The 17,310-nt window shown below is 42.1% G+C and overlaps 1 protein-coding gene across 1 annotated transcript; it reads right to left on the bottom strand.

Moving 5' to 3' along the window:
* Positions 1 to 610: 610 nt before the first annotated feature.
* CREG2 (cellular repressor of E1A stimulated genes 2) lies at positions 611 to 17,130 on the bottom strand. Its single transcript, XM_068180344.1, has 4 exons — positions 16,685 to 17,130; positions 14,394 to 14,563; positions 2,678 to 2,791; positions 611 to 893 (listed from the first exon to the last, which is right to left on the bottom strand). The coding sequence occupies exons 1-4, from the start codon at positions 17,081 to 17,083 to the stop codon at positions 746 to 748; spliced, it is 831 nt and encodes a 276-aa protein (XP_068036445.1). The 5' UTR covers positions 17,084 to 17,130; the 3' UTR covers positions 611 to 745.
* Positions 17,131 to 17,310: the final 180 nt, after the last annotated feature.

The following is a 17,310-nucleotide window of genomic DNA, read 5'->3' as shown; positions in this document are numbered from 1 at the left end:
TTCTTCTTAGGAGAATGTTTATACTTGTATTGAGATAATCCTTGTAAGGCTGATTTGATTTTGGCCTTTAATGTGTTTAACCAGCTTTGTGTCAGAGACAAGTTATATTGGAGCTGTGTTGTTTGAACTGATTGCATTTTTTCTGCTCAAGAGAGAAGTTTTACTCAATTTCCAAGTGAAACATCAAATTATCTAATTAGGGAAAAAGCACACATAGAAAAGAGAAGTTAGCAAATGAGGACAGCTTTAGCAAATAATTTGTTTTTAAATTTAAATACCTAAATTTGCAGCTATTAAATTTCTCTTAAAGTACTTAGAAATCAAGGGAGACCAAGCAGCAGTAATACCTTCACATTGGGTATTGAGTAGTTCTGAGTAGGCAATTTGCATTTTCTGCAATTCAGAACATTATATTTAGCACATAGTATAGTTTCCCTGTGGGTGCACAGCATTAGAAGTGAAAACAAACAGATACAAAGCATTTTAAAAACAGCATTTCAGATGACGCATTGCCTCCTTGAAACGACAAGTCTGTACATTGTAGGGTAGAGCTAATATCCACCTCTCCTTTATAATTTGAAAGTCTATGTTGATTTATTTTCATTCTGCTCCATGTGAGACAGGGCTATTTTGAAGCCTTTTGGGAGAAGAAGAAAAATATCACTGTAAAGAAACCATCTACTATGAAAATTTAAAAGTGTTTGGAAAGGGAACTCAGGAGATTTCTATCTCAAAGCCCATTCAATCATCCTTTATTCGGAACTGCTTTTAAATACTCTTCTACTGCAATGGGAGAAACTTCTCCATACCAGCTTTGAAGCCAGATGTGTTCAATGTTCATTTTCATGAAGAACCACTCATAGCTACGAGGCCACTTTCTTACCACTGGGTGCCTGGAAGGACAAAGAAAAGCAAAAAAAAAAAATGTTAGATATGCCAAAGCATATGCATAGTCTGCTTTTTTCTTCAGCCTGAGTGCTGAGCCAGAGTGAAACCTGAGATATGAGAACACCATCATTCATCTTTTTGGCCCTTCCTTGGTGTAAGGTTTATGATCTTCCTCACCCCTGTCTGGAGAGAACTGCAACACAGGCCAGCAATCACCACCTTCCCCCACTGCAGAACCCTATCTCTAAAGACAGGTGTTATTTAGTCTCTGAGTAAGTGAAAAATAGTTAGAGAAGACTCCTTGAATGTATGTCAGGGTTGTGCTTGTATCTGTTTAAAGGAAACAGTGTCTTGAAAATACCACATCTTTGGTAGCAATTGGTGGTAGGGAGGGAGGGCTAATAAAACTGGGTAGCAGGCAGAACATTGCTTCTGCAAACTGTCACCTCCAACAGCCTTCTCATCCTGTATTTTTGTCCCATTTCTCTGATCTCCCTTACAGCTAGGTCAGGCAGATTCTCCCTGACTGGGTGCAGATGTCTGCTCCCCAAGCCCCAGCAGGCATAGCTGTAGGAAGCTCAGCAGTGATGCACAGAGTGGATACCACAGTTCAGGTCAGTGTTCACAGGAATATGGGTGGGAAGTGGTGCAAGTCTGGGCAGGGTTGGCTCACTGCCCTCTGCTCCTGCAGAGGACCCTGCAGCAGAGGTGCTTGGTTTGGCAACCTCTTGGTCTCCCTCTCATTGGGAAAATGGTGTTTCCTACCATTTTCTGAGTTGTCTCTTTGAGCACCTATGATTCTGGGGTTGGTAAGTGGCATCAACTTACGATGAGATGCTTGAGATGCTGCTGGCACTGGATGTACCCCAGCAGCCCTCACTTTATCATTCTGACTCTTGCACCCTGACAGCAGAGCATCCTCTGCTGAGGCGCTGGTGGACTCTGGATCACATGGGAATCTAATTCCTGTGACGTTTGTAAAGAAGGCTTGTTTGTCAATATGGCTCCATCTGTTCATGGTCCCATTTTTGCTATTGGTGGCACACACTGACAGAGTCCCTCCCTGACCCCATCCTGTAGCTCAGAAGGAATACCATCTCTGGGCTGTTTTGGAACAAGCTCATGCCAGTTTCCCAGCAGTATTTGATTGACCAGGCAAGGTGCACCTGGAGGACAATCCCTGGCAGCTCGTTTGGGTGGTGTGTGCCCCAGCTAAGGTTTAGGCTTTTCATGCCTGTCATTCTGGAAACCCACTGAAGGGCATGGGGGCACACCCTGTGTGCGTGCTACACATCTGGGTTGTGCTTGCATCTGTTCAAAGGAGACTGTTCAGTCAGTACCATGGCTTTGAAGCAGCTGGGACGTTAGGAGATGGAATTAAACTTGTAAACTCCACCCTGAAAATGTTTATAAGCCCAAAGGCAGCAGACCTCTGCTCTGTCTCTGAGTCCACTATCTGTCATAAGGTGGGGTAGAATCATTAAAGATAACAAATACACCATGGAATTATGGAATCTCTCCTTGGAACCAGGTGACATATCTTCATAATCCCCAGATTATAAACTGTGTGCCGTACCAGAATACAATACTAACTGCATTTCCATATTTCATTTCCTCAAAAGTTAAAAGGTCTGTCATTCCAAGCCACACAGAAGCCAACATGCTTCATGGCCCCAAGGCAAAGGTCAGGTTTCTTATTTCTCAGATTTTTTTGTACCAAACGGCCACATTTGTGCATTTGTCTCAAACCCGTGGGTTGCACTCTATTACATGCCTGTTAGATACAGACCTGGAAAACATCGCTTGCTTGGCAAATTCTACTTCCTCTGGAGGCACCGTGACCATCTGTCCTGTGAGAGTCAGCCTGGAGCACCTTGGATCTTCTGGATCAATTACGTTTTTTCTGTGCACAGAGAAAATTGCTCATGAGTAATAGCTTGCTTTCTTTCTTAAGGGTTTTTGGAGAAGTGTGGACTCCTGCTCACATATAAAAAGCTTTGTCAAGCCTTGTGGGTCTTCTCTAGTCCCAGCTATACTGTTTGCTGGAGGGGGGGAAGTCTGGAAGGAACACTTGACTGACACATAGCTCTGCTGCAGACAGTTGTTTAATCTTAATGTATGCTCACAAAAATTGGATTAGTATATATTGGATTGTAAAAAAAAGTGAAAATATCGGTATTCCCAGGCAGATGTACAGACCTGTATTCAGGATTCTGAGAAGAAGTAGTGAGATGGTTAGTCTGTGCCTATGCCTACAGAAAAGAGTATGAATATGTGTATCTGTATCTGTATGTAACTGTATGTAAAACATAAGGTCTTTTCATTGTGCTTATCCTAGAAAATCAATCCTTGTTCATTTTTTACCCATTTTTCAACTGCTTTACACCAAATCTTGTTACTTTATGGCTCTCTGTATATAGTAATAATAAATAACTCCTATTAGTAACTGCAGGGCAATTGCTGACTCTGACATATACAATACAAGGATATAAATCATAACTAAATCTATGAACTGCAGAACAAAAAATTGTGTATGAAATGAGTGCAAAGGCTTGATCCTGGCAAATACTGTGCAGTTTCAAGTTCTGTTGCCAGTAGTTTGAGACTGCTTAGTGTCTCAGGAAACCACGTTCCCATGCCAGCCCGAGAAACTACATTAGGAAATGAAAGCTGCATTTTTTCTTTTCTGTGTTTTAATCACAGTAAATTACATCTCATCTGTGTACAATTTTACTTAAAGACCTTGGCTTGAGCCCTTTAGCCTTAACTGCGTGCAATCTGCAATGGCTTAATTTTTGGTTATGTTTCTCAATGTGTGTCTAGTGTATGCAGGAAACATATGGGCATCCTCCTGCAGCTAATTTAACACCTGCAGATTCTCCACAGATGGTTATGAGAGACTGTGTAGCTCACTAGATAAAATAGCTGCTTTTCTAAAGAGGGTCATGAACAGAGATATGTAAGGAAGTACAGGAGGCTGATTGATACTTGACTATGTCCGGTAAACACTTGCCACTGTCTGCAGCCTGACCTCCAAAGTGCCATTTGCAATCACATCATCTCAGGGACACTATTTCAGTGTCCTGCTCAGTCTGGAGCAGCAGTTGAAGGGGATGTTCAGTTTAACAACTTTTGGAAAAATTCCACTTGTATTTGTTTTCCTCTCCCATGCTTACTTATGAGAGGAAGGGTCAAGGCCAAAGATCGGGCTCAGACTTTCTGTCCACATCAACTGATAATGGTCTAATTTTCTCTAATACAATTTTTAAAGTTATAAAAGTGGTGTTCTGAGTACCCAAAAATCTGCATTCCCTGCCCAGGCACATGGGTTTATTTCTATCAGTGTGTATGCAGAGTACAAACTTGTCTACATGATTACCTTGGTACACCATAGATCCTCAGCACTGACTCCTACTGCCTGCTGAAGATGTCACTTCACGTCTGGGTTCCAGTGGCCTGAAAGTGCTCTGTCCCTAGGAAACACAGCTTCATGCCGCAGGCACAACTATAGCTCCTGGAATTCCCTAAGGAACACAGCTCCATGCCCCAGGGACACCCCGTAGCTCCTGGGATTTCTTTTGTGTAGGCTTTGGGTGTTGTGTGGCTGCCCGGCACCCACGGCCCAGTAAGATGCTCACCCACCAAAACACAAATAAATAAAGGCAAATACAGTGAATACAGCTGAAGAGAAAGGAGCCAATCCCACATGCAGAGGGTGTCATCTGAGGGTCTGTATGTCCAACAGCTAGGGTAGTGCACATTCACACTCTGGCAGCTGTTGGCCCTGGATGGTGAAGTGTTCAAGTGCATTTGAAGCAATGATCTGTTGTTATCTTTTATGCTTAATCTTAATACTGTATCCAAAGCCCTCTGCATATGTTTATATATTCAGTATATATTTAACATTTATATTGATGAAGGAAAGGGACTTCTTCCATGCAGAAATTCAGTTCAGAAAATTGCTTTAAAACAACTGTGCATCTGAATATATGATACAATTTCCTCCACAGCCAAACAGTATCATAAAACAACTGAAGAGCCAGGAAAAGCAGGAATATTTGCAAGTGTCTTTCTCGCACACAGCTCCTAGGTAATATGTGGTTAATTACTTTAAGAGAGGATTTTGAAAGACATTGTTATTAAAAGATGTCTGTGTTTCACAGAGCAGATTGAGGTGATAGATTTTGGATGTGATCAGGAGCAATGCGAAGTTTTGGTCTGACCTTCTCAGATTACAATTATTTGGTGTTTTTGTGCAAGTCCATGTTTATTCTGAAAGCATAGTATTTGATTTTGAGTAGGCAATAGAGCTCATGTAGCTGTGGTTAAGCAGTGAACCCTGCCTCCCTTTGCTGAGAAAGTTTTGCCTAATAGGACTGGTGTCTGATGTGACTCTTTCACAATTGACATGAAAAGCTGCCCTACACATATTTGGCTGACAACAAAGCCCACACACTGTGCATCCACAGCTTGAATAGGTTCTTTTATATTTTGGTTTTTTCCCCCTGGTTTTTCCTATTTACAGTTTTCTGTACATTCTCATGAAGCAGGGTGCTACACTGATTGACACATATAATACTATCTTCCCAGTAGAAATTATTCAGACTGAATTTTGCATATTGGAATAATATTCTGGAGGGTCAGTTTGTTTTTCTGGGAAAAGACTCAAACAAATTATTTGTTGAGATTATGTTAGGTGAAGTTTTGGAAGAGCTGAACAGGGCAATGATACATTTGAGTTCAGCACACTGTTGTTACATTCTTGGGTTTTGCTTTCAGGCCTGGCTCTTATCATAGGTTTTTTGTTTCAGATTAGGAACCTTGTATTCTAATCTGACATTAGCAGTAGTATTTTCTTTTTCAAATTCATATTCTGAAGTGAATCAGTTTCTGCATTTTTTTTTTTTGGCATAGTATTTCCCTAATGATGTTTGATTACTTTTATACTTCTTAAACCATCAAAACCCACTAAACTTACAGCTACCATTTCTAAATGTTATGAATGGGTCTTGAGTTTTCAGTGTTGTTGCCAGTGCAACTAATAAAAATGCGGGATTTGCTTCCTTGGAGCAAGGTGATATAGTTAGGGATATATGTCATATTTTTACTAAAGAGAAGAAAGGGATATTTACTAAAACATTCCTCACTTGCATCTGTAGAGATCTAGTCATGCATTCACCAGGCATTTCTCGCCTCTGTATAAATACATATTCAGCTCTCAATCCCTGAGTTCCTCTCATTTTTGCTGGCACATGAACAAGTAGATGCAGAGGAGCGGCTTTATGTAACATTTGTGTGCTGCTGACTGGGTGTGAGGGAGAGGCAGAGTCAGGGGTAGAGGTGACACTGTTGTTCTGTTGAAGAAACCCAAGGTGGTTTCTCAGGTGGTTTGTCTTTACCAGAATCAAGCCCTCTGTCTCCATGGAGAGGACTTCATGAATGCCATAATAAAATATAGACTGAGGGGAAGAGAAAGCAGGTAAATGTGAAAGAAAATCAAGCAACAGGGAACACATTTTTTTTCATGCTTATTTCAAATACATATGCTTTGTTGCAGAAAATTAGGAAGGTCAGATTAAAATGGAGGAAGATTCAGTTTATGCATTTTATAAGAAAACAATGCATTAAGAGATTTCATCTTAATTATTCATCTGATCTGTGAAGACAGAAGAATTGATTGTTCCAGTTCCTCTGCTTACAGTGAGCAAAGTTGGTATGCAGAGTTTGACCCAGTCCAGGCAGTTTTCTTCCAAGTATGTGAGATGATATCACCTACAAAGGTGCCAGCTTTACTGAGCTTAAGGAGAGGCCTGCATCCAAGTGAAAAGTATTTCCCAACAGAAATGCAATGCTGCAAAGCATGCTGCTAATGACCATGTCCCACTTATTTTACTGTGTAACACTTCTGCGATTTCTGGGTCCTGGTTCAAGAGTGGTTCAGAGTAAAGAGTGACACCTACTCATTAAATTATTTACTACACTAGCCATCTCTTGGAGTTTAATTAAAAGGGTTTTATACAGCAACTATCCAAGTCCAGGTGTTATGAACCTATACTTCAAGCTGCTGTGGTTATATTGGCATATAAGATGATGATGTTTGAACTTGGTTAGGATTCCCTTTCACAGTTGAGATCTCTGCTTTGACTCCTGGTGCTGATGGTCTGTCTCCTGGTTTCTGACCAAAGTATCCCTGAGTATTATCTTAATTCTCAGCCTCTGCAATCCATTAGTGAGGTGACACTGATCTGCCACAGATCAACAAGAAAAACAAATTAAGAGTTTGGAAGGCACTTGGGAAGGAAAGCCAGGTACTCCCAAGAAGGAACTGGTAGGAGAAAGGCAGGAAGGTTCAGTACTGTTCCAGTCTGGGTGTGGAAGCAGAGGTCTATGCAGAGGAATCCCTCTCTTCTTCCCCAGACTCCCTTTCCCACAAAGGAGCTGACATCCTTCTCCTCCACTCCCTGAGGAAACAAGACCTTCCATCCTCCTTGGGAGGATACACATATGTCCACTGAACACATTTCTCACTGCCGTGTGAGAAAGCACTGCTCTTATCCCTCTACTTCTTGAGAGTTGAAGAGAAAAGAAGCTGGGAAAGAGCTTTCTCCTACTGCAGAAAAGAAGAGACAGAGAGCCAAGAAGAAAGCCCCAGAAAACAATTTCCCTACATTTATTTTTTCTACTTTAAAGCACACAGCTCATGAGTGGCATAAGGGCAATGAATGCTTCCACATATTCTAAGCTCTCCTATAATGGTAGCAGTCATGAAAACCCATGTAATTAGGAGGTGGGATTGGCTGCTGATACAGCTCATCCCTGTCACCTCCCAGGGATGCAAGGTAGGCGACTCTGTCACACCCTGCACAGGGCTCCTCTTCACATAGCCTCAAACTGGGCACAAGGTGAAAAGGCAGAGTTATTTTCTACTATATAAAATGCATTACAGGATTTTTGTCCCCTAAAATCTACAGAAAGGAAGGGAGGGAATGCTCAAATTACTGTAAAGTGCATATAATTTTGATTCATAAATGTGATTAATTTTGAAAAGTAAGTTACTCTCCTCATTCATTTCATTTGTTCACCACTAACTACCAGAGTCTCTGAAGCAGAACGAATGTATTGGTGCTGCTAATCTGCATGGCATGAACGTCAAACAAAATCTCCACTGAAAGCAATTTCATAATCTGAAAAGCTGTTGCTGGCCTTCAACCGGATATGGCTAGGCAGATCTGACCTGCTCTGATTTTGACAAGAATTTCTTTATCAGACATGTTTGGGAGCCAGCAAAGTTAGTTAGAACATCTTTGCTTTTGGAAGAGAACAGATTCTTCTGTTCGAATCTGAAGTCAAGTCAGAGAGCTAAAGTGTATTGGTGCAGTGGCTATTCTATTCATCTAAGTGAGCCTGTACTCTTAGAATGTGTTTTAATATGTTAATGTGTTTAATATGTTAATAATAGTTAATGTGTTTTAAATAATTTCATTCTTTCTAGAAGATAATCCTTCCTAAAATGTTTTAATTGCAAAGTGTTACGTGAAGCCAGTCTGTTTGCCTGTCTCCATTGACAATAACAATGCTTTTCTTCAGCTGAACTGTGTTTCAGACAGGAAGCTTTTATATAGTTTAAGTATAGACAATTCATGGAGAAAAAAAAGAATCACAGCATCAACTATTTCTGTAAACAGAGTCAGAGAAACACTATTTCACAATAAAAGGGATTTTAGGAAGTTGGTTATTTAAGAATACAGGAAAAATAGTAATTTAGAGCTGTATTGTGTGCATTGAGTCATGATGATAGTAGGTTTCATGTTTAACTTTCTAATTTGGTACCTTCATTTAATTTTTTTTTAAATACAGATTTTTTCAGGAACAACTACTGACATAATTATTTGCATATGACTAAAAAGGGCCAATATAAATACCAGAACTAGAAATATGTCTGTGCCACAGAATCGGGAGGTGGATCTCAAAAAATTATGGATGTCTGAATTCAGCCTTTGTCTCCTGCATGTGTAATTTCTCATTGTGTGAAGGTACAGTACCAGATTTTTTTGTTATATTAATCCTCATATTAACAGCAGTGACTCCACAAACCCAGCAATAGTAATATGTTGCACGGCCATATAACATCTCAAAGGTTGTGCCTTCCACCCATGGCAGCCTTATTGTTCCTCAGGATTGCCGAGGGAATGAAGTTGGATGTTTGTGCATGCTGCCGATCCACCACACAGCAGGACCCCAGACCCACAAAATTCCTCTTCTCTTCCCATGGCTTGGTGGCTCAGCACTTCCTGTCAACATTTTCCATGCAGCATTTAGGAAACCTACAGAGTCAGCTTATGTCCACTGAAGACGTCTGCCTGATCATGCCAATCTGCTACCTCAAGCACCAGATAAGTGTGGTGGGTAAAATGGCTCTGATGGAGATCATAAATCAGGAGTGAAATCCAAATTCATTAAAATCACTCATGGTCTGCAGTGTAGATTTGAAATGCCATCCACAACTAATAGCAGGAAAAAACCAAAGACGGACTGGCTCCAAAGCTCACTGCTTTTCCCTTGTATGAAAACCAGTACATGGCAGTCATGTAACCGCTCCTTCTCTAAGAAAGCTGCAGTGTGTCCCTGTGAATGTGCTGGACCTGATGTCAGGGAGGTGACACACGTTTAAAATTAATTGCCTGTTTTCCCGGCTGCAGTTGTAATGAGGCAGACTCAGGAGCCTACTTAGAAAGAGGAATCCTCTGAGCAGCCTGTGTGTTGTGAAATGTGTTTAGAACAATAGCTGCTCTATTCTTTAATGTCGGGCTTGGTCTTGCTCCCTCTGAAAGCTGCAAGAGTGGAACTCAATCTTTTCAGCTTGTCAGTGGCATAGACATACCAGTCTATTTATAGCCCTGAACCATTTAATTTTTCTTGCCTCTATTACCCATTTATCAGCCTTCAGATAAAATGCTGTGTAGTTACTAACAAATGCTGTCTCTATCCTGGCCATCAGAGCCTTCTCAGAGAGGGGCAGCCCATCTCCCTCTGGGAAATGGTAATCTCTAGGTCAGAGATGAGGAATCCAAACTGTAGCTGCAATACTAAAATGTCTTGCAGTTAGTGCCTAGTCAGATGCATTGCAGCCCTCTTTCTTTCAATATTAAATGTTATTTTTCTTATTAGTTTAGGTTTTCAAATTTTCTCTCCAGCTGATTAAATATTGAGGCTGGAGCACCATAAAGGCCAGTCTGTATTCCTCACATACTTGAAAGGGAAAATATTCATTGTCAAGGTTTGGAACTTGAGTCTGTTCTGAAACAAAACAAATGAAATTCGCTACTAAATAAATTTAATATCAAATTGGTGTGCACAAGTCACTTGAAACTCATTAGGTACATGAAGACATTGAAATGTCAGCTATGTTTTCTTTCTAAAGGCCAGAGATTTCTTTTGCATGCAATAGGTCAGAAGCATTTTTCAGGAGAGTGCCAAATACTCCCAGGAGCATTGGCTACAGGAACTGATCAGCTTTCTCATTTATTTTGATTCTTGCAACTCAGAGTAGATTAATAATGGAATTCTAATGAAGTTCTACATGAAAACAAGCTACAAATGCATTGCTAGCATACAAGGACATGAACTTTCTCACATAGAATATTACTCATTTAGCAATTTTACATAATTATTTTGAAATCAAAACAATTAATGATGCACTTGAAGAGAATGTCTGACAAGAATGACACTTTCCTTTGCAAAGAAAACCTCACAGATACTATTTTAATGCTAGCAGGACCTGAGGTCTCACAGAGCGAAAGGTCTCTCATATAGTGCTAGTTAAGAAGACTTTTGCTATACCAAACTTGAGCCATCACATAAAGCTCTGCACTGAGGACGCTGTGTGCTGTTTGCATGGCACAGCCTGTCTATCTCAGCTGGTCAAGCGCACCCTGGAGCTGGGGACAGGCCACCCCAAGCACTGGCAGCAGGGCCTGGACACCTTTTAGTTTTCTTCAGTGTCACACCACCCAGAAAGGCCCTTTCAGTGGGGTTGGCAGTGGGGTGGTGTGCTGGGCTGCAATTGTAGATGGTGCTGCTTTTAAATGTAAAAATCGCTCATGGATTCCTAGTTTGAAACATACATTAATTTCTGACCCTGGTTATAGGGGAAGGGAAGAGAAGAAAGGTAAAGTCCATTGCCTATACCCTTCCTTGCTGAGAGACAGCCTCAAAGCTTGCTCACATTTTTATATAATCAAAATCAAAAATTGTAGCTCAAGTAAAGGCCCAGCTTTTCATTGTCTGTATTGCTTGTCCTTTGCACTAATGCCAACCAACATGTGTTCTAGATGAGAACTTCAGAAATAATGAAAAAGAAACTGAAGGCAAAAACAAAATAATGCACAGAGCACTTATCAAACTCTGAACCTTTGTACTCAATTTGGTACTAAGCTCAAATATTTGGAGTATGGCTACCTGCTAAAATGAGAATATTTTATTTTCCACCACCTTCTCTTTGCCTTTCCCCTCTCCTTTGCTCTTCTCTGGCTCCTGAGGAGCTGATTCAAGTTCCTAAGACAGTAGAAATCTCATCCAGAAAAAAAAACCCCAAGAGGTTTCTGCTGGGTTACTGAGCAAAAATAGGCCCACCATATGGTCAGCTGGAGGGTGGGGGTGGGATTGCATGGCCAGGAGCAGTAAAAGCCACAGGATGAAAAGAAGAAGGATCAGCAGAAAAACTTATTCTTGCTGTCAGGATAATTTTCTTCACATTTATGTTTTAGCTCAGGCTGAGGGAAAGCCCAGAAGTGATGGGGGGCAGGGTAGCACATGACTGGTGGTAGGGAGGGAGAGTATGGATGTGGCAAATGGTAATTAGTTTGGACTAAGCTGTTTTGGAAATCCAGGTTTAGCTTCTTGGCCCAGAGAGTTCTTCTCACCAGAGAGCACAGTCTCAGGCTGCAGAGGGGACTGGAGAGTCAGGTGACAGAATCCAGGTTTCCCTGGCTGCAAAACAAGCAGCAGCAAATATCTGGCATAGTGATCAAAAGAGTAGGGATTTGAAAATTAATAATGTGATGTAATAAAAAGACACTGAATAAATATCCTCAAAGGTTTGTTGTGTATATGAATTTCCTATTTCTATAAATCAGGCAGCATTTCTCTTTTGTTGGTGAATGAGCACTTCCCAAAGAGGTAAATAGGGCAGTGATGTTGCTAAGACCTAAGAGGCAAAGACTTTCAAGAGTGGCTGTTTAAAGTTAGGGATCAAAGGCCACACTTAAGTGCCTAAGTTGGTGTGTGGTTTTCAGAAGTGCTCAACACTACCACATCATCAGTGGAAGCTGCTCTGAGTCTTGGGCCTTGGAAAATAAGACATTGGGACTTAGGACATAGGATGTAAAATACATTTTTAAGCACTTGGTCTGAATAGTAAATTTACTATAAGACTGAATTAAAAAGCTCATAAAGCAGCAATAAATGCCATTAAGCCTGCAATGAAAGAACAGATATATTTATTTTCTAAATTATTAATCCAAAATGTTTAATTGAAAATATTTAAGCAATAAGCAGAACCATTCCAGTGTTAACTTCACTACTTCACAGACCTCCTCAAGCATTCAAGACTGAATTACCTTAACAAATGTTGGTGGTAGAAGTTTCCTATTAGGTGTTTGACATTGTAAGAGGAAGCCATGATTTCCATTCCTTGTGACTAGAATGTCAGCCTGAAATTACTTGTATTGCTTCGGACTAAGAAACATTTCATTTTTCCACCATATAACTCTCTAGAAAACAATATATTGTGAAGACAAATATAGACAAGTGTTACAGTAATGTTTTATATTTGCCATTCCCTGCTTTTCCCAGGGCTCTGCTCAGCTAGCAGGCTTGAGAGGTGGGATGATACTCAAGGCAACCTTCAGCTGGGGAAATCTAGTCTTAAGATAAAACCTCTCCTTCCCCAAAGAGGACCTTAAGTTGGAATAAAAACTGTTAATGTCATTTCTTTCTGAAGGAATCTGTTCTTACCAGCTCTCTCTCTCTCTCCTCCGAACGACAGCTAAGACCTGCTTTGGTAACAGAGTTCTGTCTGACACAACCTCGGTGTCATGTACCTCCTCACTTAAAGAGGCTTTTGTAAATAACACTTCACACAAGGCTGACCCAGCCAAGTTGACTGTAAACAAACATATGGTAGAGATATCTCTTTTTCAAGGAGACAAGAATGGAGGGGGAAATTGAATCATCTTTGAGGTGAGATACATACATTTTACACATGTAAAGCTTTGGGGATCTGAAGTTATTCATTATATGCAAAGAATGAAATGGAGCTGTTGGAGCAAGTCCAATGGAGGCCATGAAGATGATCATAGGGTTGGAGCACCTCTCCTACAAAGACAAGCTGAGCAGTTGGGGTTGTTCAGCCTGGAGAAGGCTCCAGGGAGACCTTATAAGCAGATTTCCAGTACCTAAAGGGAGCCTGCAAGGAAGCTGGGGAGGCACTTCTCACAAGGGCATGTAGTGACAGGACAATGGGATAATGGATTTGAACTAAAAGAGAATATGTTTTGATTAGATACTAGGAAGAAATTCTTTGCTGTGAGGGTGGTGAGACCCTGGAACAAGTTGTCCAGAGAAGCTGCGGATGCTCCATCCTGGGAAATGCTCAAGGCCAGGCTGGATGCAGCGTTCAGCAACTTGGTATAGTGGAAAGTGTCCCTGTTTTTGGCAGGGGGTTGGACTTAAACTACAGAATGGTTTGTGTTGGAAGAAACCATAAGGGCCATCTACGATTCTATGACATGATTAAGAAGAAGTCAACTCACTGCTGTCGCTGGAGAGAAGCACCAGGGATTGGATGTAGATTGGTAAACCTCAGACATGGATTTCTCTATTTGGGGGGGGTCATTTATTGACTGTTTGTGATATACAAGGTGTAAAAATTTTGCAAAGATATCACATTCCATCATATTCTCTGAAGAGGTGGAAATCAGATGGAGTGTCACAGGCCTGAGCATATAACTTGTGAACTGAGTGCCTGAGATCCTCTTGCAGAACCCAGAGAGCTGGAGCCCTGTCAAGGCATTTAGCAGGGCCTTCAGAGTTTTTAGCAGAGCAAAGATGTGAATTGGATATCCTCTAAAACTCTATGGATTTTATTGGCTAGATAACTGTAGACTATTATAGGGGCTTGAACACCTAAATTTTATGTAGGCATGTCCAAGAAGAGATTAAAATTTAGGTATGTAACTCTTCAAGCAGAAAGCCACTCCAGCTGTTGATGGAGTGTAGATACTTCAGTGACACCTCTGCTTTTCTCTACTATGCTTTACCAGGGGAATTTACTGGAAAATAAATCAACCAAACAAACAAACAAAAAAAAAAACAATGTAGGAAGGAGCATGTAGCTGATTGTGAGAGTCAAAAATAAATGCAGGACGTTGAAAGTGGGGACCCAACATTCTGCTCTGACGTCTCTGTTCTCACTGAAGGTGGTATGAGGCAGATAAAACTGTTACCTGCAGAAATTTCCATCTGCCTCTGGAAGGGTCAGAGAAGCCATGGGATTCTTCAGAAGATCTGTCACAGTGTTATCCTTTGGTGTCACATAAAAGAAAGGGATTCCAGTGCTGTTATTGATGGGACCATCGCTGAGAAGTAGACAGTTCCCGTAGGGCATACCTTGGATCTGCAAAATCCAAATAAGCAACTGGTTACATCTTTGTACATTGATGGTTTTCAAGGTGGGGGATTCCCTCAAGGGCTCTAGGAGAGAGGACAGCCAGCCCCATTGCTCCCACTTTCTGTTATCATTATGAGACAGCATTTCTTCTAAATTAGATCTACCTCCTCTAAATTAGATCTATCATGCTTCTATGAAAAGAGATCTCTCTTCTATTTCTTCTCTCTAGTCCTGTCCATGATACTATAGAGAACATTTTCTCTTACATTAAGCTTAAAGGAACTACCAAATTAAAAATGTTTAAGTGCATGAGTATCTTTTTTTGCTGCCATTGATGGCAGGAAATGTTTACTCTAAACCACTGCTGGTACCTTTCCTTAAACCCAAAAAGCTCTAGAGCCTAATTTAGCCTTGATTCAGCCTGCTTTTTACTCTGATAGTGCCTCCTCTTTCAGTTTTGACTTGAAATGTGATTGCATCAGTTTGCAAAAACAAGAAAGCACTTGAGTTAGAATTGTGTTTGAAGTCAAACTGGACATCAGCTCAGCTTCCTGGGCAGGAACATCAGAGACAGGGGGGAGGGGGGTGAGTGTTTCAACTACCAAGCCAGCCAAAGTAAAACCTCCTCTCATGGCAGAGAAGGGACACTAAGGAGCCAAGTTTTCAAAAATATTTTCTCCCATACACTGCCCTGTGTACACACAGTGGTTATAATGCATGCAAAAATGTCCTTGCCCAGTATTGACACTCCTTAATATGGTTCAGAATGACATATATTCCTACTATGCTTTGCATCCCATTATAAATAGCAATGAGAGATATTCAATTTATTACTCCTTTTTTCATGTCTTCAGATATTTTTTCCTCATGGTCTATTAAATGTTAAACAGTAAAATTATCTGTCAATACATTAAATCTTTTTCAACAAAATCAAATTAAATATGAATAGTTAAAAAGAAAACCCTGGATGATGTTGTTACCTGGGTAGCATGCATTCTGATTTTTAATGTTTATATACCTTTAAAATTTTAATGCTTATAGTGCTTATAAATGTTCTTTGTTGGCTTTCCTTAGAAGTAATGCTTTAATGATATTACATAACTTAGAAAATACAAATCCTTGTTTATTGTTAAGAGTTACTATTAAAAAAATGCTCTCAGTAATATTGCAGGATGTGTTCCCATTGCTTAAAATACTCAGTCTGTCATGCAAGATTAATATTACTCTGGATTCAAAAATAATTGTGATCACAGGCAGCATAGTTCAGCATTCAAAGCAGCAAACACTACCTCCCGAATTTCAAATTTTATTATGAATCAGATTTTTCTGTATTACTTCTGTCTTCTGTCTGGAGGCAGATAACTGCAGACTATATTATGGCTGTAATTCCACTGAGGGTTTCTGGTGAGAGCATAAACCAAAAGAGTTACGATCATACGGTTTAATAGGATTTCCAAAAGCTGATGTAGAATTACAGGCCTGTCTGTCTACATACAGATTCATTTAATAGCATCTTTTTTTTTTTTTCAAGCTGTTACTTTGTATTTCACAATAACATTAATTGCCACTAACTCAGCCAAGCTTTCTGAAGACTTATGTGCTTTTAAATTTAATTCAAAATCAGAAGGTAATTAATCTGTGAATACTTTCAACAGAAAGTTAAGAATGTCTTTTTAATTTTTTTTTTCTCTTTTCTTCCCCTTTTGTCTGAGTGGTATTGGATGCTGTGTCTCATCCGAACGTTTCACTTTAAAAAGGAAATGGTTTAAAGCAGGAAAAAAGAATGACTCCAATAGCAGACCAGCTATTTTGTTTATTGTTCCTGACAGAGAAATCGTCCTTTAAACTGGTATAGCTGGACGGACGGGCAGATTTTGTGGTAGCCCAGCAGGCTCTCCTCCTCCTTATCCTCCTGAAACAGCCCCTTTCCAAACCCTGCGATGCAGCTCTGCCTTCTGGCCTTGAGATTTTGCTTTTTTTGATGTCTCTCTGGTGCGGCTTTTAGCGTGCATCCTCCCTCCCTGTGCTCCGAGCTCGATTTCTCCTCCAGAGTTTGCGCTGCTCCCTGCGCGGCGCGGGCGCTCGTCCGGCGGCTAACGCGTGGCGCGGGCGCCGCGGGCACCGTACCTTTCCTCGGGCGGCCCGCGTCGCCACGAAGCCCCAGGTGTTGTGTTGGGCGAGGAAGCGGGCGGTCCCGGCGCGTCCCGGCGCCCCGCCGCCCTCCCGCCGGTAGGAGAACATCCTGGAGGGGGCGGCCCCCTGCCCCGGCCGCCGCGCCGCCGGCCCGGAGCCCGGCGCCGCATCCTCGCGGTACGCCGAGGCCGGGTAGCTCTGCTTCCAGAGGCCGCCCGCTTCCTCCAGCAGCGCGGGCAGCGCCTCCTCGGTGGAGGAGCTGTGCAGCTCGTCCGCCGCCGCCCCCGCCTCGGGCAGCGGCCACGACACGGAGCTGACCACCACGTACCCCCCCGCGCCGCCGCACAGCAGCGCCGGCAGCAGCCAGCACGGCCACGGCCGCCGCGCCGGCATCTTCTGCGGCAGCGCCCGCGCCGCTCCCGCCGCGCCCTCCCGCGGCCGCCGCCCGCCCCGCGCCGCCTCCTCCCCAGCGCACGGCGGCCGCGGCGGCTCCGCATCGCCCCGCAGTCGCGTCACGCCTCGGTGTCCTGCCCCCCGGCCCGGGGCCGTGCCGGCCGCGCCGCTCTGCGGCCCCTCGCGGTTCCCAGCCCACGCGGAGCTCACTGCGGGGTAACCCTGCC

This window comes from Anomalospiza imberbis, chromosome 2, assembly GCF_031753505.1.
Source record: "Anomalospiza imberbis isolate Cuckoo-Finch-1a 21T00152 chromosome 2, ASM3175350v1, whole genome shotgun sequence".
Classification (NCBI taxonomy): Eukaryota; Metazoa; Chordata; class Aves; order Passeriformes; family Viduidae; genus Anomalospiza; species Anomalospiza imberbis.
This window is presented reverse-complemented; position numbering and strand designations above follow the sequence as displayed.

Excerpts from the sequence above, each read along its gene's own strand:
- CREG2 (XM_068180344.1), bottom strand. The coding sequence starts at position 17,083 with ATGCCGGCGCGGCGGCCGTGGCCGTGCTGGCTGCTGCCGGCGCTGCTG. Across the intron at positions 14,564-16,684 it reads CGCGGGCCGCCCGAGGAAAG|ATCCAAGGTATGCCCTACGG; the intron begins GTACGGTGCCCG and ends TGGATTTTGCAG. Across the intron at positions 894-2,677 it reads AAGCAAGCGATGTTTTCCAG|GCACCCAGTGGTAAGAAAGT; the intron begins GTCTGTATCTAA and ends TTGTCCTTCCAG.